Raw genomic sequence first — 23,445 nt, forward strand, 5'->3', positions numbered from 1 at the left:
GATTCATTAAGATAATAGTATTATGCTGTAAGTGAATAAATGATGAGGTGATTTAAGAAGAATGAAAAGTTAATATGCTTGTTTTCCTAAGATTATGGCAACACATAGTTGTATGAAGTTACTGTATTCAGATGACTTATTTTTTTATAAAAGAGTACAAGTTTTTTAGATTTGTTATGCTTAGTATTAAGCTTACCTTATAAACTGGAATTTTAATTTACATTGTTTTTGTTTATTCTATATTTTATCTTTCTGAAAACATATATTTCTAAACTTATTTTCATATTTAAAAAAAGTATTCCTAAAAGTTTGACTTATTTTAAATATATTTAATTATTTTGCATAATTCTACTATTTAATTCCAAAAATTAACGTTTGCCTCCTTCCCATAGATATGGAGTCTGGAGAACGGTTACCATCCTCAACAGCCTCCTCTACTACACCAACTTCATCCTCTATGCCTTCTGTGGCTTCATCAGTTTCAAAAGGCGGCCTTTCCACTGGAGCTGCTTCGCTTAGCTCTACAATCAACCCATGTGGTGAATACTCTTTATTAACTCTAGCATGCCATCCTTTTACTAGTTTGCATTCAGACTGTTTTATTGAACTTTGAATAAAATGTTTTCTTTACCTCCTCAGGCCTGTTGAACAATTGCTAGGTTAAACTTCTAGTCTCTGCTTTTTCTGGATTTTATCAGCACACTGGAGTAGCACTGCTTATTCCGTGTTTTCATAATTTTTAGAAGCTCTTTTTAACAGTTTCATTATAATATCTTACTTGGACCATTTTAATAATAAATTAATACATGAAAAATCTTTTAAAACAATAGGCTCATGAGAGAGTAAAGAAATACAAAAGAAACCTGGATGGTAAGATTAGGCCTCAGTGCCATGGACCTCTTTGCCCTAAATTTGCTTCCAGTATTTTAAATGACCTTCACCAAACCTCAGTTACCCTCATTCATAAGATACATACTAAAACGTATCATTTATTTGATGAAAACTATTTTTTAAATTTTAAATATTTTGAAAAAATTTTAAAGATATTTGACAAGTTTTTCTTAAACATGAGCAAAGGTTATATTGTTAAAGGAACTTTATTTCAGAAATGAAAATGACCTCAATTTTAGTTCTATGTAAAAGGTATTTTTTACCCTTCAAAATCACTTTTTGCCCAAACACATTTGGATATTTAGTAGAATACATTCTCTTTTTTCTTTTTTAACCTAAAGTTGATCAACTCTTTCCTTTATCCTTAGGAAGATTTTTAATCTTATATATATAATTATCTTATTTCATGTGTATAAGCATTAGAACTAAATAACGTTTCACTTTTTCAAAATTAGTTTATAATTTTGGGTGAATAAAATACATCAATATGGAATGTTTGCTGACAGAATACCTTCGCAAATTGTCAAATATATATTTGTTGAATTATCTGATTTTTTCCAGTCTGTGGTATGACAAGGATTTTGTTTTGTCATTTTATCAGAACAATTTTCTAACATCTTAGTAATTGTAAAGTAACTAAAAGAATATACCATTACATTGGAAACGTAAATGAATAAAATTCCTGTTCTGCACCCTGTACAATCTAGTTTATTTAGCAACTTCCCCATTTCCCTTGTGTATAAAATGATAGGTATATGTAACATAATGAATGCCTTTGATATGCTGTGTTCAAAAATAGTGATACCACAATTGGCATTTTACCTTAACTTTCCTTGTCTAAATGATAACACACAGATGTATTTTCGTAATTATTCTTTCATGCTTTTTTATAACTCTTCTCCTTTCCTTTGTTGTCAACTCCTTTCATTGTGTTCTTCCAATCTGCTGTCTTACTTTGTATTTACTTGTGAATTAATATTTAAAATATATAATGTCTCTAGGGAAATGTCCTTTTTTCAGTGTTGAAATTTTCAGTCCTTGAGTACGGAGCCTTGAGTTTTCTGGACACTTTGCTATTAGCTATTTCTCATGTAGCTTTCTGAATTAGTGGCATTTGAATTGTTTACAATTCTGAGTAGTCACACATTGAATGCAATTTTTTGGTACTGGTAGTTGGAAGTTGCAGACAGACAGAGTATGCTTAGTTATTGAATAACATTAGAAATTTCCTCATCTATAAAGGACTTAATTTTTATCATTTATTTTCCAGTAGAATATCTTGTAGAGTTTTTATGTGCAGATACTCTTATTGAATGAAGCTATAATTTATTTCTATATTTATTCTGGGATATATCACTTATTAATCAACAGAGTATAATTTTAGTACCTACGACAGGAGTTTTTTTCACGTTCTAAGAAAAAAATTTTTTTCTATTTTTAACTTTCACAGTGTTGTGGTTTATATTTAAAGTAGAGCCTTATAATGTATGGAAAATGCTCAGTTGTCCTACATAATTCAGTTTGTCAAATTTTCCTGTCTTCTCTTATCTGTTTGTTATTTTTGGCCTATTCAGTGTCTGATAATTCTCTCCTTTTAAAAGTAAAATTATAAAGTGATAATGGGCCTGCCTTATTTATCTTAAACAATTTTAATTTCCTCTATGTTCTTGATGTATAGAGACAACAAAACAGAATTTTCATCTTTGAAATATCAGTACCTCACCAGTTCTTTAATGGTCCCTTTGAGGACATTATTGTTTTAAATGGTTATTTTAATTGGCCTTTCTCTGTTATCTTCATTAATGATATATCTATAGGAATTCCTGTTAGTTACAAATAATTTAAACCTGCTTTCAAAGTTTGAATAATCAACTAATTTCTTTTAAATCAACATCTTGTCAGGGTCTGGGGTTATACACACCTACAAGTTAGCCTGTTACTGTTATGACGCTGGCAGAAGACTTGAGACTCCTTGGTCAGAGATCTTATGACTATGGCATAGCAAATAGTCATGTTGGCATTGATTCCCCAGGTATCCCAAGTCCCACAGGGCAACACCGAGAGACTTAGTTGAATTTTACACATTTAGTGGGTTTGTGTCACAGCTAAGGAATGCTGTTTAGCAACCTGCTGCTTTTGTAGTAAATAAAAGCACACCCACTCTGGAAGGAGATGTCACCTCATCCATCAAGATTACTCACTGCAGTCCTGAGAAAGTACCCAGTTTTAAAGAGTGGTCAAGACCTTGCATTCTTGGCATGCCCAGCAACAACATGCAGGGACCATGAAGGACTGTCTCTCACAACACACCTTTAATTTTCTTGCAGTAACTTGGATAGAAAATTACACTGCAACAAAGATTGATGAATCTAAGGCTATCTGCATATAGGGGTCTTGTTGGTCATATCAGAAGTTATATTTCTTTTCCTTTTAAAGTATGATTTAAAAAAATAACTTGCCTACTTTTAAACAATAATTTGGGATAGCTTTCAATAAATACACTGGCACCATAAACAAAACAATTAACTAAAATATCAAAAGATAGACTTTAAAAAGTATAAAAATGTTAGCTGAAGGAAGCCACAGACATTGGACAAAAAACTGGCTGCTAAGAATTTTAAAAAAAATAGTGGGCTACATAGCTCACATACTAGTGCTGGTGAATGTATCAGTTCCTCAGAGAAAAACAAACCTTTACTTCACCTGAGTGGTTTGGGGTATATACCACCAGAACCTTTGTATAAAAGACCATGGGATACACAGTATCCTATATGCCAGTTTTATAGGTATTCAAACATTATTTCCCATATTATCTCTGAACAAAAGCTGAAAGAATAGTATTTAAGCAGAGTTGCAAAATTAAACTTTACAGAGTGGATTTGTTTGATATTGATGGTCATTTGGCCTAATGAAAAAAAAGCATAGAACTTTGAGAAATTTCAGTGATTAAACTATGCTATATAGATCACTGGATTTCAATCTATTTTTTGAGTTAGAACCCTTCAAACAAAGACTTGTAAAATGTTGAATATAGAAAACAGAGAAACTGTTTAAACTTCGCGCGTTAAAGCTGGAGTATGCCTACTTTTAAAGTTAGTGACTGAATTATACATGTATCTTAATTGCAGGCCTACCTCTGTAGAAGTGTGCCAAATCATGGTATATTGAGGAGATTCCAAATTGATCAGTAAGGCCTCAGTGTAGGGTATGTGTCAGTGAATAGTAATGTTAACAATGATTAACATAGTTAACGACAATTAACTATAAGTAGGAACACAGGTCAAACAAATGTACTAGTCTTTAGGTAACAGTTCTGAGGTGGGCAGTACCATCACAGATCTGCTCCTAATTTTATTAAATATATCCTATCTTCTGACCTATGGGAGTTTCATGCTCAATATCTGTCTCATGGCTGTTAGAAGGCTGATCCACCTACAGTACTGTTTTCCAGGAAGGAAGAGGATGGAGTAGAAGAGGGAAAAAGTTGTATGTCTGATTACTTCAACTCCTTTTAAAGAGCTTTCCCAGAAACCCATCTAGAGATTTCCACTTAACATCTCTTTTGTCAGAATTATGTGAATGGTAATCTCAGCTTCCAGGAAGACTAGGAAAATTAGTTTTTAGCTGAGCATATTGCCATCCTGAAGAAAACAGACGTTATTAGTAAGGAATAGGGAGAGAACGGATAGCCAATATCTGCTATGGTTAAGTGGAACAGAGGGACAGGAGGTCAAGCTGGGGAGTAGATTCAGGTCAGATCATTTAGAACTTCACACACCATGCTTAAGAGTTTAGACAGAAGGATATATTGATTAAAAGCAAAGACTTAGCAATTGAAAGGCCCTGAAATTGAATCTTGGCTTATCTACTTATTAGCTATGTGAATTTGGATAAATTACTCACCCATTCCTAAACTTCAGTTACCTCAAATAAGAAATAAATATGCTATCCATTTTATAAGGATAGATGAGATCATAGAGGAGGGGCCTAGTAAACTATAACCTTTATTTTTATTCATAGTTGATTAAGTAGAAGAATTAATGCTTTGAAAATGATAGCTCTAGCAGCATATAGAGCATCAGGATGGTCTGAAGCAAAGATCATTAGAAAGTGCTTAATTTATATGAGTGAGAAATAATAAAGCCCCAAATTAGGAATTATTGGAGCTGGAGAAAGAAACAAGATTCCAGAGATAAACTGTAAGCAGATTGTCATGGGATATAATGACTGGATTTGGGCAAAGTAGTGTTTGAGCAGGGGAGAGAGAAGCCCTGGCGTGACTTGGAAAACTGCGAGAAGGGTGCAAGTCTGTGCCATACAGTGTGTTCTCATTAGTTATCTGTTTTATACATAGTTGTGTATATATGTCAATCTCAATCTCCCAATTCATCCCACCCCCCCTTCCCCACTTGGTATCTGTATGTTGGCTCTTAACTATCACAATAATAAATACTTATCAATTCCTTTATAAAAATTGCAGAAAGACTTGTCAAGGATGCCAATCCTCCTATGCTGCTGCTGCTAAGTCACTTCAGTCGTGTCCAACTCTGTGCAACCCCAGGGACGGCAGCCCACCAGGCTCCGCTGTCCCTGGGATTCTCCAGGCAAGAACACTGGAGTGGGTTGCCATTGCCTTCTCCAGTGCATGAAAGTGCAAAGTGAAAGTGAAGTTGCTGAGTCATGTCTGACTCCTAGCGACCCCATGGACTGCAGCCTACCAGGCTCCTCCATCCATGGGATTTTCCAGGCAAGAGTACTGGAGTGGGGTGCCATTGCCTTCTCCAGTGCATGAAAGTGAAAAGTAAAAGTGAAGTTGCTCAGTCGTGTCCGACTCCTAGCAACCCCATGGACTGCAGCCTACCAGGCTCCTCTGTCCATGGGATTTCCCAGGCAATAGTACTGGGGTGGGTTGCCATTGCCTTCTCCGAATCCTCCTATACAGTGTCATTAATTTATCTCTATTTATTATCATATCCATTAGTATAAAAGTCTGCACTTAGTATCTCCCATCTTAAAAAGTAATACATACCAAAACCTCTTCCTTCTTTCACCCAAACACTCTTCTGGCTGTGACTGTTTTCTGCCTCCATTTATAACCAAACTTCTCAAAATATATAGCTGTATGTGCTTTCCCCTTTTTCTCATCTTTATGTGTATGTCAATCCACGGCAATGCCATTTTTCTGTCCTCATCTCACTAAACCCTTGGGAAGAATTGACACAATTGACCAGTCTTTGCTTCTTGAAAACCTTTTTTAGGGAAGAATTGATATCAAATTGATAGCGTTTCTTCTCTAAAAGTTTGGTAGAATCCACTCTGAAGTCATCTAGGCTTGGAAGATTGATATTTTTTGTTTGGTTTAATGTTGAGTGTGTGTGTGCTTGGTTGGTCAGTCATGTAGGACTCTTTGCAACTCCATGGACTGTAGCCCGCCAGACTGCTCTGTCCATGTGATTTTTCCAGGCAAGAATATTAGAATGGGTTGCAATGTTCTCTTCTAGGGATCTTCCCAACCTGAGGATTGAACCTGTCTCCTGCATCTCCTGCATTGACAGGTGTATTCTTTACCACTGAGCCACCTGGAAAGCCTAGTGTTGTTATCAGAAGATATTAAATCAGGAGTTCAACTTTTTTTTTGGCCAAACTGTACAACTTGTGGGATTTTTTTTTTTTTTTTTTGGTTCAACCAAGAGTTGAACCCTGACCCTCAGCAGTGAGAGCATAGAGCCCTGCCTCCTGGACCACCAGAGAATTCCTAGGAGTTCACCTTTAAAAATAGAAGTATAAAACTATTCAGATTTATCATTTTCTTTGTGGATGACCTTTGGTAGTTGATGTCTTTCACATTTTGCCCATATCATCTAAGTTGTATTATAAGTGCAGAGTTGTTCCAAATAGTACCTTATCCTTGACTCTATAGGATTTGTAGTGATATCTTCTCTTTTATTATTGATACTAATGATTTGTGCCTTTTTTCCTTTAGAGCTTTATCAACTTTATCAACCTTTTTGACACTAAATTTTGGTTTCATTGATTTTTTTTCAATATTATTTTTTATGTTTCATTGATTTTTTTACCTTTATTATTTCCTTGTTTTTCAAATGTGTGTGATTTCCTCCTTTTTTCTTCTAATTTCTTAAAGGGAAAACTTAGATTATTTGTGTTAGACTTTTCTCATTTTCTCATATATGCGCTTAATGCTAAAACTTTCCCTTTCCAACTATAGCTGCATCCCTCAAATTTTGATATATTTTCATTTCATTATCATTCTAGTGAAATTATTTTCTGTTTTCCCTTGTGACTTCTTCTTTCACTGTTGTTTAAAAGTTAGTAATTTGACATTTATAATTTTAAAGTGATGTCCATTTTAGTTTTATTATGGTTAAAAAACGTACTAATGATAATCTGTGCTATGTTTTGGCTTCCCACTGCCACTTTTTCAGACTGGCCCTGGTGGGTCTCCTCTGTGCCTGTGAGAATTGTTGGGTCAGCCATGTACTTGGCAGAGATACATCTCTTTCTCTTTGTGGTTTCCTTGCTTGTAAGATTAGCCCGTGATTTCCAGCTGCTCTGCCAGCTTTGGACTCTGCTCTCTGACACCTCAGGCTTTCTGCTGTCTAAGCTGATCATGGTGAAGGTATGCACTCAATTAAGAGATACATCAAACTGAGCATATCTGCTGTATGGAGCTCTGTCTTTCTCTACGTTCTCTGCTTGCTATTTTGTGGTGCCCGGTACACAGTACTTGTAGTTAGACATTTGGAAAGTTTAAGCTCTGAATTTGAGTATCATTCTTTCTATGGTTTGAACATTGCCAAGATTTCCCCTTTAAATTTCCTGATTTCCTGATGTTTTCTTAGCCTGGAGTCTGACCTCTGGCACCTTTAGTTGATAAGCCTGTTGTTTCATCTTCCACTGTTTTCTGTAGTTAAAGCTGTGTAGTTAGGACAGCATTATGGGACCAGAAAGCAACAAAGTCATACTTCTTACTCCTTCTTTTTACCATTTTTTCCAAACTAAAATTTCTCCTAGCTTTTCTCTGCTTTTCAGTATCTTATTTTTGTTGTTTTTAATCGAATTTTTGTAATAATTTTCTGTGGATGATTTCTGTGACCGCTTCATTATTACTCCCTCATTACCTGAAGTTATCACCCCCAAAATGAGTCACTTTCTTTTTAAAAAACTGTTTTACCTTAGACTCCTGGGATGGCATATGTGACACAATCTAACTAATCCAAACATCATATTTCCCATATAATGATGGTTAAGTAATTGGTTAAGGAAGGCACGTGAGCTTAGTCAAAAGCAAAGAGATTCCACTGTAGGATTTTTATTGGTACTTGTGAGGAAGTATAACCTTTTTGTCCCATAAACCTAAAAGGAAGGGCCTATCTGAGTAAATAGAGCCAAGAGAAAAAAAGAGAAATTAAATCCTAGTAAACTTTCAACCAGTCTTCTTTATGTAAAGCATCTCCCAGTTCAGTTCAGTTCAGTCGCTCAGTCGTGTCTGACTCTTTGCACCCCATGAATCCCAGCACGCCAGGCCACCCTGTCCATCACCAACTCCTGGAGTTCACTCTGACCCACGTCCATCGAGTCCGTGATGCCATCCATCCTCTGTCGTCCCCTTCTCCTCCTGCCCCCAATCCCTCCCAGCATCAGAGTCTTTTCCAATGAGTCAACTCTTCGCGTGAGGTGGCCAAAGTACTGGAGTTTCAGCTTTAGCATCATTCCTTCCAAAGAAATCCCAGGGCTGATCTCCTTCAGAATGGACTGGTTGGATCTCCTTGCAGTCCAAGGGACTCTCCAGAGTCTTCTCCAACACCACAGTTCAAAAGCATCAATTCTTCGGCTCTCAGCCTTCTTCACGTCCAACTCTCACATCCATACATGACCACGGGAAAAACCATAGCCTTGACCAGACGGACCTTAGTCGGCAAAGTAATGTCTCTGCTTTTGAATATACTGTCTAAGTTGGTGATAACTTTTCTTCCAAGGGGTAAGCGTCTTTTAATTTCATGGCTGCAGTCACCATCTGCAGTGATTTTGGAGCCCCCAAAAATAAAGTCTGACACTGTTTCCAATGTTTCTCCATCTGTTTCCCATGGATTGGTAGGACTGGATGCCATGATCTTCGTTTTCTGAATGTTGAGCTTTAAGCCAACTTTTTCACCCTCCTCTTTCACGTTCATCAAGAGGCTTTTGAGTTCCTCTTCACTTTCTGCCATAAGGGTGGTGTCATCTGCATATCTGAGGTTATTGATATTTCTCCCGCAATCTTGATTCCAGCTTGTGTTTCTTCCAGTCCAGCATTTCTTATGATGTACTCTGCATAGAAGTTAAATAACCAGGGTGACAATATACAGCCTTGACGTACTCCTTTTCCTATTTGGAAGCAGTCTGTTGTTCCAGGTCCAGTTCTAACTGTTGCTTCCTGACCTGCATACAGATTTCTCAAGAGGCAGGTCAAGTGGTCTGGTATTTCCATCTCTTTCAGAGTTTTCCACAGTTTATTGTGATCCACCCAGTGAAAGGCTTTGGCATAGTCAATAAAGCAGAAATAGATGTTTTTCTGGAACTCTCTTGCTTTTTCCATGATCCAGCAGATGTTGGCAATTTGATCTCTGGTTCCTCTGCCTTTTCTAAAACCAGCTTGAACATCAGGAAGTTCACGGTTCACATGTTGCTGAAACCTAGCTTGGAGAATTTTGAGCATTACTTTACTAGCGTGTGAGATGAGTGCAATTGTGTGGTAGTTTGAGCATTCTTTGAAATTGCCTTTCTTTGAAATTGGAATGAAAACTGACCTTTTCCAGTCTTGTGGCCACTGCTGAGTTTTCCAAATTTGCTGGCATATTGAGTGCAGCACTTCACAGCATCATCTTTCAGGATTTGCAATAGCACTACTGGAATTCCATCACCTCCACTAGCTTTGTTCATAGTGATGCTTTCTAAGGCCCACTTGACTTCACATTCCAAGATGTCTGGCTCTAGATGAGTGATCACACCATCGTGATTATCTGGGTCGTGAAGATCCTTTTTGTATTCTGTGTATTCTTGCCACCTCTTCTTAATATCTTCTGCTTCTGTTAGGTCCATACCATTTCTGTCCTTTATCGACCGCATCTTTGCATGAAATATTCCCTTGGTATCCCTAATTTTCTTGAAGAGATCTCTAGTCTTTCCCATTCTGTTGTTTTCCTCTATTTCTTTGCATTAATCGCTGAAGGAGGCTTTCTTATCTCTTCTTGCTATTCTTTGGAACTCTGCATTCAGATGCTTATATGTTTCCTTTTCTCCTTGGCTTTTCGCTTCTCTTCTTTTCACAGCTATTTATAGGGCTTCCCCAGACAGCCATTTTGCTATTTTGCATTTCTTTTCCATGGGGATGATCTTGATTCCTGTCTCCTGTACAGTGTCACGAACCTCATTCCATAGTTCATCAGGCACTCTATCTATCAGATCTAGGCCCTTAAATCTATTTCTCACTTCCATTGTAGAATCATAAGGGATTTGATTTAGGTCATACCTGAATGGTCTAGCGGTTTTCCCTGCTTTCTTCAATTTAAGTCTGAATTTGGTAATAAGGAGTTGATGATCTGAGCCAGTCAGCTCCTGGTCTTGTTTTTGTTGCCTGTATAGAGCTTCTCCATCTTTTGCTGCAAAGAATATAATCAGTCTGATTTTGGTGTTGACCACCTGGTGATGTCCATGTGTAGAGTCTTCTCTTGTGTTGTTGGAAGAGGGTGTTTGCTATTACCAGTGCATTATCTTGGCAAAACTCTATTAGTCTTTGCCCTGCTTCATTCTGTACTCCAAGGCCAAATTTGCCTGTTACTCCAGGTGTTTCTTGACTTCCTATATTTGCATTCCAGTCCCCTATAATGAAAAGGACATCTTTTTTGGGTGTTAGTTCTAAAAGCTTTTATGTTACATGAATTAATACATTTACCTTTTCACTTAGGCATTTTGAGTTGATTGTTTTGTACATTTCAATTTATTAAAAACTGATACATCCTCCACCATCTAATTCCAACTTAAGGTCTCAAACATGTTCTCTCTTTGTCTTAGAGGAACTGTACAAGATCTCAATCCTGTTCTCTCTTTGTCTTAGAGGAATTACATAAGCTGATTCTCATGCTTTGTCTCAGGTTAAATATCCTGAAACATTAATTAGTTCATAGTGTCTGGGTAATTTCTATTATCTGTTTTTACACCTAGTAATTTCCTCCATAGTACCCTTCGCAATTTATAATCATAGATTTGGTGGTGTTTTACTTGTTTGTCCCGTCTACACTTAAAAGGCTGGGACCATACGGAGTTCTTTTGTCAGTGTGTATCCAGTTGGTGCCAGGCACAAAATATGTGCTTAAGAAACAATTGTTGAAGAAAGAGAGGGAAGAGAGATGAAATTGCAGAAATAGGATTTGTAAGTTAGATGATAAATTTACTCTAATGTTTCCTAGGCTATATTATGCTCTACTTGGGTCAGGAAGATCCCCTGGAGAAAGAAATGGCAACTCACTCCAGTATTCTTGCTTGGAGAATCCCCATGGACAGAGGAGCCTGGTGGGCTACGGTCCGTGGGGTTGCAAACAGTCAGACCCAGTTGAGTGACTCAGCAGCAGCAGCAGCTTGCCCTACTCTGATGATACCAAATAACTGCAGATTTTAGTTGGAGACGGGCATTGTAAGCCTCAGCGTAAAGAATCTTAAAAGATGAATTGACTTTACTGAAGAGGCATTGAATAAATAAAATTGTTAATTAAAAATTCTTATTTAAAAGATGGAACTTATGTTTACTGTCAGTAGAGAACCATGAAGAGAATGAGATAGGCCTGTTCTTGAGGGTTTGGGGATTAAGCTGGATTTTCATTTCAGTCTCTGAGTACTTATATGAACTATTAGAACAATTTTCTTTTTCAGTTGTCTATATTCTAGACATCTGTAAGTCACAAATAAAGACCCTGGAATGTTCACTATCTAGCTTTTTTCCCCCTTTCAGTAGATTTATTTAATGAATGGTTTGATCACAAGGCACCAGGTATTCTTGAAATATATTTTGCATAACTTTTATGGTTAGGACTTTGGAGTTTTAATTAGAATTTTAGCAGTAAATTAGTAAAGAAAAGCCATACTTTCCAATCAATTAAGTAATTTTAAAAATGAACCCGAGGTTATGGATATAATTTTTTCTTTCTTCTCAGAAAAAGATATATTGGAATCCTAATCTCCTGTTCTTTAGCATGTGATGTCTTTGTAAATTGGGTCCTTAAGTGAGTAAGTGAAAGTCACTCAGTTGTGTCCAACTCTTTGCGATCCCATGGACTGTAGCCCAGCAGGCTCTCTCTGTCCATGGTATTCTCTAGGCAAGAATAGTGGAGTGGGTTGCTATTCCCTTCTCCAGGAGATCTTCCCAAACCAGAGATTGAACCCAGCTCTCCTGTTTTATCTTCTTTCAGTTTTGCTTCCTTTTGGTCTTTACCTTACTGCGGTCTTTGGGAACTGTGCCTATGTGTAACAGCATCTACCATACCTCTTCATTTTAGCTTAGACTGGATTTGAAGAGCCAAAATAGGAAAACACTTAAGGAGACCTGAGGCTCTCACAGAGAAATAAATTAGAGCTGCTGTTTCTTTTAGCTTTGCTTTCCTGTTCTTTATTATTTTTTTAAAATCTAATCTCTCCTTTTATCAACCTTCATCATTTCATGCTGTAAGAAAGTGAAATCACTAAAGGCAAATAACCTTATGAATCCGCTGAGTGTGAAGAGAAAACGCCATGGTATAAATGAATGGATTAGGAAGAGACACCTAACTCTAGGGGTTTACAGTTGGTAAAAACTCGGGCTTTGTTGTACAGTTAGTATCATTATGTGTTACACAGTGACTGGGTCCTGATTGCTTGCAGTGACACAAGCATAATCAGTCCTTCAAAATCAAGTATAAATATAACAAGAAAAAAAGCAATATGGAAAAATTCAGAAATGTCCAACTATTGCTATTTCTTGAGTGATATGCTGCTGATCAGTAGTTGGGTTCCCCAACAAAATGTGAAAATAAGAGAATTTTAGAAAGCAGCAATTTCAAAGAAATGAAAGCTATGCAAAATGCATTGCAGTCCTTCATTATATAGTTCATAAGTATGAAAAAAAAAGAATTCTAGGCTGTTAATTAATTCATAATTCTGGAAAATATTTCCCCATGCCATGAATCTATAACAATAATTGTTACACAGTCTCTCTCCCTTGCTCTCTGTGTGAGAGACCCTTATCACCAAGTCTTCCCTAGATAGTCTCTCTGTCACCATTCACTTCCAGTTGCTTCACAAGCTACTCTTAACCCACCCCTGGAAATTGTGTATAAAATCATTTAATGTGTGCTGATGATATGAGCATTTACACATCTAACCAATATGTATTTAACCAAGATATTCCTTTAAACCATGATCATATGAGAAAGTGCTGTTACATCAATACTACAGACAACTGTTTTTCCCATGAACTATCAAATTGCCAATATTCACTGGATCATGGAAAAGCAAGAGAGTTCCAGAAGAACATCTATTTCTGCTTTACTGACTATGCCAAAGCCTTTGACTGTGTGGATCACAATAAACTGTGGAAAATTCTGAAAGAGACGGGAATACCAGACCACCTGACCTGCCTCTTGAGAAATCTGTATGCAGGTCAGGAAGCAACAGTTAGAACTGGACATGGAACAACAGACTGGTTCCTAATAGGAAAAGGAGTACGTCAAGGCTGTATATTGTCGCCCTGCTTATTTAACTTATATGCAGAGTACATCATGAGAAACACTGGACTGGAAGAAACACAAGCTGGAATCAAGATTGCCGGGAGAAATATCAATAACCTCAGATATGCAGATGACACCACCCTTATGGCAGAAAGTGAAGAAGAACTGAAAAGCCTTTTGATGAATGTGAAAGAGGAGAGCAAAAAGTTGGCTTAAAGCTCAACATTCAGAAAACGAAGATCATGGCATCGGGTCCCATCACTTCATGGGAAATAGATGGGAAACAGTGGAAACAGTGTCAGACTTTATTTTGGGGGGCTCTAAAATCACTGCAGATGGTGGTTGCAGCCATGAAATTAAAAGACGCTTACTCCTTGAAAGAAAAGTTATCACCAACCTAGACAGTATATTCAAAAGCAGAGACATTACTTTGCCGACTAAGGTCCGTCTAGTCAAGGCTATGGTTTTTCCCGTGGTCATGTATGGATGTGAGAGTTGGACGTGAAGAAGGCTGAGCGCCGAAGAATTGATGCTTTTGAACTGTGATGTTGGAGAAGACTCTTGAGAGTCCCTTGGACTGCAAGGAGATCCAACCAGTCCATTCTGAAGGAGATCAGCCCTGGGATTTCTTTTGGAAGGAATGATGCTAAAGCTGAAACTCCAGTATATTGGGTACCTGATGTGAAGAGTTGACTCATTGGAAAAGACTCTGATGCTGGGAGGGATTAGGGGCAGGAGGAGAAGGGGGTGACAAAGGATGAGATGGTTGGATGGCATCAGTGACTCGATGGACGTGAGTCTGATTGAACTCCAGGAGTTGGTGATGGACAGGGAACCTGGCGTGCTGCAATTCATGGGGTGCAAAGAGTCGGAGACGACTGAGCGACTGAACTGTACTGAACTGATGGAATATTTTGGGACAAATTCACCTCTTCCCAGAAATATGCAAAATTCAGTGCAAAAGAGTAACAGTAAAGTGTTCATTAAGTCAGCAGAACAAATCACCTTGTTTTCAAAATAGTAACTCCACCTTAGTTTCAAGTGCATCAATGCCCTAAACCAAAATTACTGGTGTCTTTATTATAGGGGTAGGTTAGACATAGATGTATACAGAAAGAAGCCCATCTGGAGACATAGGAAATATGCCTGAGTTTTCCAAAGTTCTAGAATAAAGAAACATATTCTTCCTTAGCATCTTCAGGGACATGGCCTTGCCCACACCTTGTTTTTTGAATTTTGTAGCCTCCAGAACTGAGACAATAAATATCTGTTGTTCTAAGCCACTCAGTTTGTGGGTACTTTGTTATGGCTGCCGTAGCAAGTTAATATATGAATGCACTACTGTTTTTGATGGTTAGCTGTACTTTGCTGGTTGTATACTAGAAGCTGATTTTGCAATGCTGTGAAATATGCTTCTAGTTTAAAGGACTAGAGACAGGAATTTAAAGACATGTAGCAATGAAATTGCTACATTTCATTAATGTAGCAATGAAAGAAATGTGTTTTTCAAAGCTGCTTTTAGTAATTTTTGTTTATTATGGGAAAACTGACTTATTTATTGAAGCATAAGTAAAATAAAATTTTAGAAGTAAGCCTGTTTTCAGATTTTTTATAATTCATTATAAAAATAAAGTGCATCTATATTTGAATATAGGAATATAGAAATATAGTATAATTTTAGTGTTTTAATCTGTGAACTTTAAATTCTTTCATTAGATCTAACAAAAAATACTTTTTTTCCAGAGGAGCAGCTACTCTTGTCTTTTAAGAATAGTTATTTGCCTGGGGATTGATACATCACTGAGTGAACTGAATCAAAACCTTGTTCACCAGGTTCAGTGTTATATAAAGTATTAGCTTTTGTTTCCAAGGCTACCTAGACTTTTAATGATTTTTTTTTCTAGTAAAAAGACTGTTTGAAAGGAAATTAGTGACTTTATATTGAATCCTGGCAGTTACCAACTTAACCAAGTGGTCAAAGTTAATGTCAGCAGTCCCACATAGAAACATCATGGACCCAATGACAAGGAAACATTGGGTACTCTTCCCTATCATGTTTAGCCTCTTCTAATCATGAGAAAACATCAGACAAACCCACACTGAGATCTATCCACAAAGTACCTGACTAGTACTCTAATGTATCAAGGTCATGAAAGACAAGACTGAGAAACTGTCACAAATTAGAGAAAATTAAGAAACACAGTAGCTAAATGCAATGTGAGATCCTGGATTGGATTTTAGCACCGAAAAAGGACACTACTGGAAAAACTGAGATCTGAATAAATTAATTAATTAATCAGGGTCAATTTCTTGGCTTTGAAAATTAGTTTTTATCATATAAAATAACATAAGGGAAGGTTGGAACCCTGTACTATTTTCTACAACTCTTGTGAGTCTAAAACAATCTCAAAACAAATACTTAAAAAGAATGACTTTATTTCCATACCATGCTTTTTAAATGTTAAAATATAAAGGTTAACTACTAAAAAAGTTGTAAGAATAAAGAAATAAAATGGAAATTATTGGTGGGGGATTGTCTTGTCACCATTAACTATAAAATTCTTTGTTCTTCAGTCAAAGTTTAAGTTAGCAGAATTTGTACATTGTGAGTTTCAGAATATTTAAGTGTTAATATGTTTAGTAATTTTAATATATGGGCAAATAATTTGAGCATTTCTTTAACTTACAGTGATTTCACTTTATTGAATTCAGTTATTACCAGTGTTTAAGTACTCTTGTAACCTTTATTTGTGCTACCATTTTTGACGATTAAACACATTTTGAAGGTTGCATACTAGACACTGATTTTGCAATGCTGTAAAATGTGCTAACAGTTTAAAAAACTAGAGATAAGAGAATACATGTTGCAACAAGTTTGTGTAGCAATAACAAAGACATTTGTAGCATACAAAAAGCAGCATATGTGGAATTCTATCATAATAAGTGGTCTCCTTAATTTTTTAAAAAAAGATTAGATGCTTTAAGCATACTTATTCCTTATAATCATTTTGTTTTAATTTGTTATCTAGACTTTTCCTGATTGGTAGGAGATTTTGTCCACTCATAGTATAGGTTCAAGACATTAGTATGGTATTCATGTAATTTTGTTCCTGTGGGGGGAAAAGGCCTTATTTTATTGTTATGTGAGGTTCATTTGATATTAATAAAGGCACTTGCAGTTAACATGCACTGTTCCTGAGACACTGGCATTTCTGTAACTGCTTTAATCACTTATAGATGGATTGGCTAGTAAAATCTGTAAAGCTGTGCTAAAAAGTAGTCAGCTTATTATAATGTAAACAATTTAGGCATTAGAGATGTATTCTCATTATGCAGTAAGTTCACATTTTTACTTATCAGTTAAAATGGAAACCAAAAAAAAGTTGCATTCATAATATTGAAACTATGCTTGAATGTTAATATCTGTAAAAAAGCATAATTATGGTCTTCTAAAACTATTTTCATTTTATGATGTAATTTATCAGTTTTCAGTTGTGTTCTCTGAGCAAAATTTGAGAGTTAATCATGCCAGGTTTTTATTTCAGAGGATCTTCTGATTATAGGTTTGTTAATGTAGAAAAATCACTTCTCCAAAAGTAAGGCATTCTAATATTCAAATAATTTTATTTTGCACTCATAAATTTAAGAGTCAGTTTGACTTGTGTTGAATTTTCTTTCCTATAGGAAGATGCTCTGTTTTTTTTAAAATTTATTAATACAGAATATACTTTTTAAAAAACGTAGTTGCAGAGTTCACTTAGCCTTCTCCAGTCTATGGTTAGAAATCTTATGAACAGTCGCATGATGTTTCAAGACAGTTGGAGAAGGTTAAGGACACTGTCCTGACAATGAAAAAGTGAAAGTGAAAATCATCCGACTCTTTGCGACCCCATAGACTATACAGTCCATGGAATTCTCCAGGCCAGAATACTGGAGTGGGTAGGCTTTCCCTTCTCCAGGGGATCTTCCCAACCCAGGGATCAAACCGAGGTCTCCCGCATTGCCAACACATTCTTTACCAGCTGAACCACAAGGGAAGCCCAAGAATGCTGGAGTGGGTAGCCTATCCCTTCTCCAGAGGATCTTCCCCACCCAGGAATTGAACAGGGGTCTCCTGCATTGCAGCCAGCTACTTTACCAACTGAGCTATGAAACCTGACAATGAAACCAAGGGTGTAATCTAAACAGCACCCTCTGCTGTATAAGAAGATTAAAGCCACAACATAGATGTTATTAAATCAGCTTCTAAGTACCCAAAGAGCTTTTAATAACATTGTGAATGCTTTTTATAATTGAAACAGAGGGGGAAAGTGAGGTATATTTTTATCACTTTAAGAATGACTCCTGGTTACTCTCACTTTTTAAAGGAAAAGAGAAACAGAGAATTGAAAACTACCATTTTTGGAGTTATCCACAGCAGGTATTATAAAGTGTTGTCCTTGCAATTGTTAACAGTTTGTTTTCTGCAGTGTTTTGTAGAGAGTAAAAATGAAAAGAAATGGCTCATTCCTTTACAACCTTATACCCTAGCGATGGTCTGATAAAACATTGTGAATAATTGAATGTTCAAAGAGGGTCCAAAAACGTATCTATCTGGGAGATTCAGGGATACTTCTTGGAGTATATTTTCTTGAAATTATTATGAAAGTATAGTTAAGATTATAAAAGGCAAAAGAAGTCAAAGAGCATGTTACATAAGCATGGAGGGTCTATAGAAATAACGTGACCAAAAATATAATAATGGAAAACATTTATTAAGTACTTGTGTTTCATATTATGCCAAGTATTGCAGATTATTGAGATGATCGAGATCCAGTTTTCACTCTCAAGGATCTAAAATCCTAGTTTAGAATTCATGTGCATAGAAATGATAGTTAAAACAGTGGAAGTACATGAAATGACTGAGGAAGAAAGCATAAAAGTGGAAGAAGGAGATGGTTGGACAAAATCTTAAGGAATCTTACTTATATTTACAGAAAAAAATCCAATAAGGCACACAGTAGTAGTATTGAAAAATATAGTTAATAAGAATATCAAAATAGTTCCATGACCTGGATCTTAAGGGTGAAAATGGGTTTTAATAAGGAAGAGGCAATCATATGCCAGATTTATAGAGTCAGGTTAAGAATGAGAAGAGCAGAGATTATTGAAATCTAGTGGTTAGGAAAACTTAAGGTCCTTTACAGACAAAATGGAAGGGAGACTTAGACTTTGCAAGGTATTAAAGATTCTGAGAACTGAGGAGGAAGTAGACATACAAGTATAAGAATTTTCTTTCAAGGTTAATGAGTGATGGTGAGATGGAATTGAGAGGGAAAGAGATAGATGGGGTCAAGAGGTAGAAGACAGACCAAAAGGCATGCTGAGAAATGTGGAAATGGAAAGGTGGAAACTGTGGTTAGAAAAATATAAGAGTTTAAGATCTTGGAGTGGTAGAGTTTTGTGTGATAGAATCCAGTATGTGGCCTAAATGAAATCAAGGAGAAATAAAAGGCCAAGTGGTAATTTTAAAAAATTAGGACTTGAGGATGCCTAAGTGTAAGACAAAAGGAAACTAGTAAGAAGAATCCTTGCAAGTTTAAATGAAAATTCAAGACAACTTCCTAGTCTTTGGAATTAGTCCCATGCATGTGCACCTTCTGTTATTAAATGAGTAATAAATCGATTCATTCAGCAGGTACCTATTATATATCTACTCTGTACAAGACATTGTTTTAGGTATTTGGGATCTGTTACTGATTCCTGTGTGTGACAATACCAGTTCATAATATTATAATGTTAACTAACTTGTTTAATACATTGTGGTGTGAAAAAGTCTTCAGTTCAGTTTAGTTTAGTCGCTCAGTCATATCCGACTCTTTGCGACCCCATGAATCGCAGTACGCCAGGCCTCCCTGTCCATCACCAACTCCTGGAGTTCACCCGAACCCATGTCCATTGAGTCAGTGATGCCATCCAGCCATCTCATCTTCTGTCGTCCCCTTCTCCTCCTGCCCCCAATCCCTCCCAGCATCAGGGTCTTTTTCAGTGAGTCAACTCTTCGCATGAGGTGGCCAAAGTATTGGAGTTTCAGCTTTAGCATCAGTCCTTCCAATGAACAGGACTGATCTCCTTTAGAATGGACTGATTGGATCTCCTTGCAGTCCAAGGGACTCTCAAGAGTCTTCTCCAATACCACAGTTCAAAAGCATCAATTCTTCGGCTCTCAGCCTTCTTCACAGTCCAACTCTCACATCCACACATGACCACTGGAAAACCATAGCCTTGACTAGACGGACCTTTGTTGGCAAAGTAATTCTCTGCTTTTGAATATGCTATCTAGGTTGGTCATAACTTTCCTTCCAAGGAGTAAGCATCTTTTAATTTCATGGCTGAAATCACCATCTGCAGTGATTTTGGAGCCCAAAGTCTTACACTACCTAAATTATGTTCAAATCATTGAGTTCCTTAAGGTTCGGGATTATGTCTTATTTATCCTGTATGCTAACTACTAAGCATAGCACCTGTACTTAATATGAACTTAATATGTTCATGAAATGTCTGAATTATTAGACACTTTTGAATAAAGAACAGAATAATTCTGGAAGGTTTTTACATGGAATTAGTACCTGTTTTTATAAAAAGTGTGGAATAATAATATTTAAATTATTAATACATATAGAATTACAAAGCCATTTAATCAGAAAGATATGCTTTTTATCACTGACTTCTATATTGTTATATAGGCAAAATTTAGTAGAGATTATTAAATGTAGTATGAAATTATTTTCCTTCAGTGGTATAACTTTATCCATGTATAGCAAAGAAAATCTCTGATATGTGCTCCTAATAATGCATAGTATCACTATAATCAGTATAATGTGGGCCTGATCTCTACTATATACAAAAGTGAACATTTTCTTATCAACAAGGAATAAATAGGTCGTATAGATTCCATTGTCACGTGAGTACTTTCTATGCTTCAATTATGTTCAACAGGAGTTTTCTAAAAAGGAATAAGAAAATAGAGTAAGGTAGCCTCTTCATAATTTTGTCAACCATAGATATAACTCTGTGTACAAACTACTTTTTTTCCTATTTGAATCTACAGTGAGTAAAGCTCATATTTTGTTGAAATCTTATATTCAGCTCTTTCTAGCTGTCACACTTTTTAGAGTTAGAAAAAGATGTTGATGTTTGACAGAAACCAACACAATTCTGTAAAGCAGTTAACCTTCAATTAAAAACTAAATGCATTTTTTAAAATAACCTTTTTATTATCAAATTGTGTAAAATTGATTTTTAATTAAAATTGATTCTTACTTATTGCTGCAAGAGTGACAACTGCATTTAGATATTACTCATGTTTTTGGTTCATGAGACTCCAAGGTAAACCTTGCTCATTTATTTCTTCACAATAAGAAAATGTTCTGGCTAACAATTAACTTCTGTTGTAGTAATATATCTATCAGTTTCTGATCCCTTATAATTTCAATCTGTTCTGAGTTTTAATAATATATTGTATAGTTTTGAGTTTATCTCACAAAATTTTTTGTATTAAATCACTGCTATTAATACATATATACAATTGACAAGTATAATTTAAGAATTATTATTTTGTAAAATATGTTAAAAATGATCTTAAAATCTACAAACTGAATGTTCAGTTCATCTTGTTTATCAAGAAAACTAATATAGAGGAAAATGTAACTGACCACAGTATGCTTATAAATAAGCAATTGATTAAGGACATGTGATTTCAGAAGTTGAATTGATTAGTGAGAATCGGAGATTTTATAGGTAATCACATGTGAAAATAAATAATGGTTCTTACTGATATATATAGGCTCATTTTTTTAGAGAAATTAGCTGGGTCTTTGAGAATTCTATTGCCCACCAACCCCACCCCACTCAAAATTTACATAATCTTTGTGATACCATAGCAATACTTTTAAAAATAGTAATACTTGAGTAATTTCCCTTTTTTCTAATAGCAGACTCTGTTTTGTTTTGAGTTAATTTTAGTGCTAATTGCAGTCTAGAATTCTGATTACATAAAAAGTACCAAACTCACAGATTTTCTGTTTAGGCTTTAATAAACAGAAACTAAGGTTGGCTGACTAAGAAAATATATCCAAGTTTGTGTCCTTCCCTGCCCTCCTCCCTCACAGTTTTATTTGTGGGCCTTACTTGTATAGACTCTTGAGTATCTTCCTTATAAGATCTACTAACTGCTTTGTAATAGTGGGACCTCAGCCTTCAATCAGAACTTTTTACCTTGAAGGCTGATTGATGTAAGATATACTTGATGTAATCATCTATTTAAATCTTACTACTTCAATGAAAATACAGTGTTATTTCAATGAGGAATTTAGGGCTTATATCAGTCAATGAGAGTACACTCTGATCTCTTTGATGACTTCCTCTTAGTTTTCAGAGAATAAAAAAGCAAAGAGGAGAGATTTTGCTGATAACTAAATGATAACGAAAACTATACTTATTTTTAAGTTGCATTTTTTTAATTTACTTCAAACATACTTTATTCAAACTATATTGCAGTGCATAGCCAGGTCTGCTATAAACAGGATCATAAGGAAGCCTTATATTTTTTTTTTTTAACACAGAGCACAATAGTTTTCACACAGTAAATTATGGTAGCCTAGAGTGTGAGTTTTGATATTCTGCTTTCATACTATCAAATCAGGAAACTTAATTATTTCCTGGAAGTAAAAAGAAGATTTCCAAGTATTAACAAATCTTCTGCCAAATCCCTACAAAGAATGAAAAATACATTGTGTTTTGGATTATTTAACACTGCAGCTTTGGGTTATGACATTTAGTACTAGAGTCTCTTTAGAGTAAATGTAGAGATTGAAAAAAATCATGTTTGAATTGAATATGAACTTACTGTCACAATGTTTAAAAATGATTTTTATATTGATCACTACCTTTGAATGCATTTAGAAATAAATTAGTAGTTTTATTTATTAAATACTTATGCTCTTGGATGTATTGCTTTATCAGGCTAGAAATATAATCCTTTTTGGCATCAACTCTCCTCACCTAAAGATGTTGGATAGAGACTATAGCTTCGAATTCTAGCACATGGAAATTAGGAACTCTTTGCCTAGAGTATATGACAATTTGAGTAATGACTTTGTGACGGATTCTGGATTTATTTTATTAATTTTCAACTTGTATTAATAGGATGTTTTTTTATCTTCCTTCTTATGAGTAGAAATTCCTGATAAAATATTAATGTACATGTATTAGCAGAAAGTTTGCCTCACTTTTGCAGGTCAAACTATATAATTCATGAAAATTGCTTACTTAAAGCATCATTCTCAATCTCAAAATTATAAATAAAGTTATGTCATTCATTTGACTTATTTTTAGAGTATATTCTTGTTTCTAAAAACATCTTATTCTGTAGGGTTTGAAGAACAGAAATGCAAAAGAAAAAAGGTATAATAGAAATTTAATAGATAAACTATAAATTTTAATACACTATGAATGCTGAAATCAGATAAATCTCATCTGTTTTTATAATACAACTTTAAGTGTGTTTTTTTCCCTCCCAGGACATTTATTCAGAGCAGCTGGGGATCAACCGTTTAACCTGTCCACAGTGTCGAGTGCCTTCCCAATGGTCAGCCACCCAGTCTTTGGTCTACATTCAGCCAGCTCAGGGCATTCAGAATTTGGTGGTTTGGGGACACTTGGTACACCCACAGCCTTAGCCGCCCATCCCCAACTAGCGTCTTTTCCAGGTAAACATCTATTACAAACAGTGTTCAAAGAAAGAAAGAAAGCTTGAAAA

At 35.7% G+C, this 23,445-nt stretch overlaps 1 protein-coding gene across 32 annotated transcripts in view; it reads left to right on the forward strand.

Moving 5' to 3' along the window:
• Nucleotides 1-23,445, forward strand: part of BAZ2B (bromodomain adjacent to zinc finger domain 2B) — a 325,416-nt gene that overhangs the window by 174,826 nt on the left and 127,145 nt on the right. For 28 of the 32 annotated variants that reach the window (XM_042244893.1, XM_042244899.1, XM_042244894.1 and 25 more), the window contains 2 exons: nt 393-539; nt 23,207-23,395. In XM_042244893.1, coding sequence (XP_042100827.1) covers nt 393-539; nt 23,207-23,395 — 336 coding nt within the window. The remainder of the gene's footprint in view (nt 1-392; nt 540-23,206; nt 23,396-23,445) is intronic. The other 4 variants (XM_042244902.1, XM_060409841.1, XM_060409852.1 and 1 more) reach the window with 1 other exon arrangement.

The sequence above is a fragment of the Ovis aries genome, chromosome 2, assembly GCF_016772045.2.
Source record: "Ovis aries strain OAR_USU_Benz2616 breed Rambouillet chromosome 2, ARS-UI_Ramb_v3.0, whole genome shotgun sequence".
Lineage (NCBI taxonomy): Eukaryota > Metazoa > Chordata > Mammalia > Artiodactyla > Bovidae > Ovis > Ovis aries.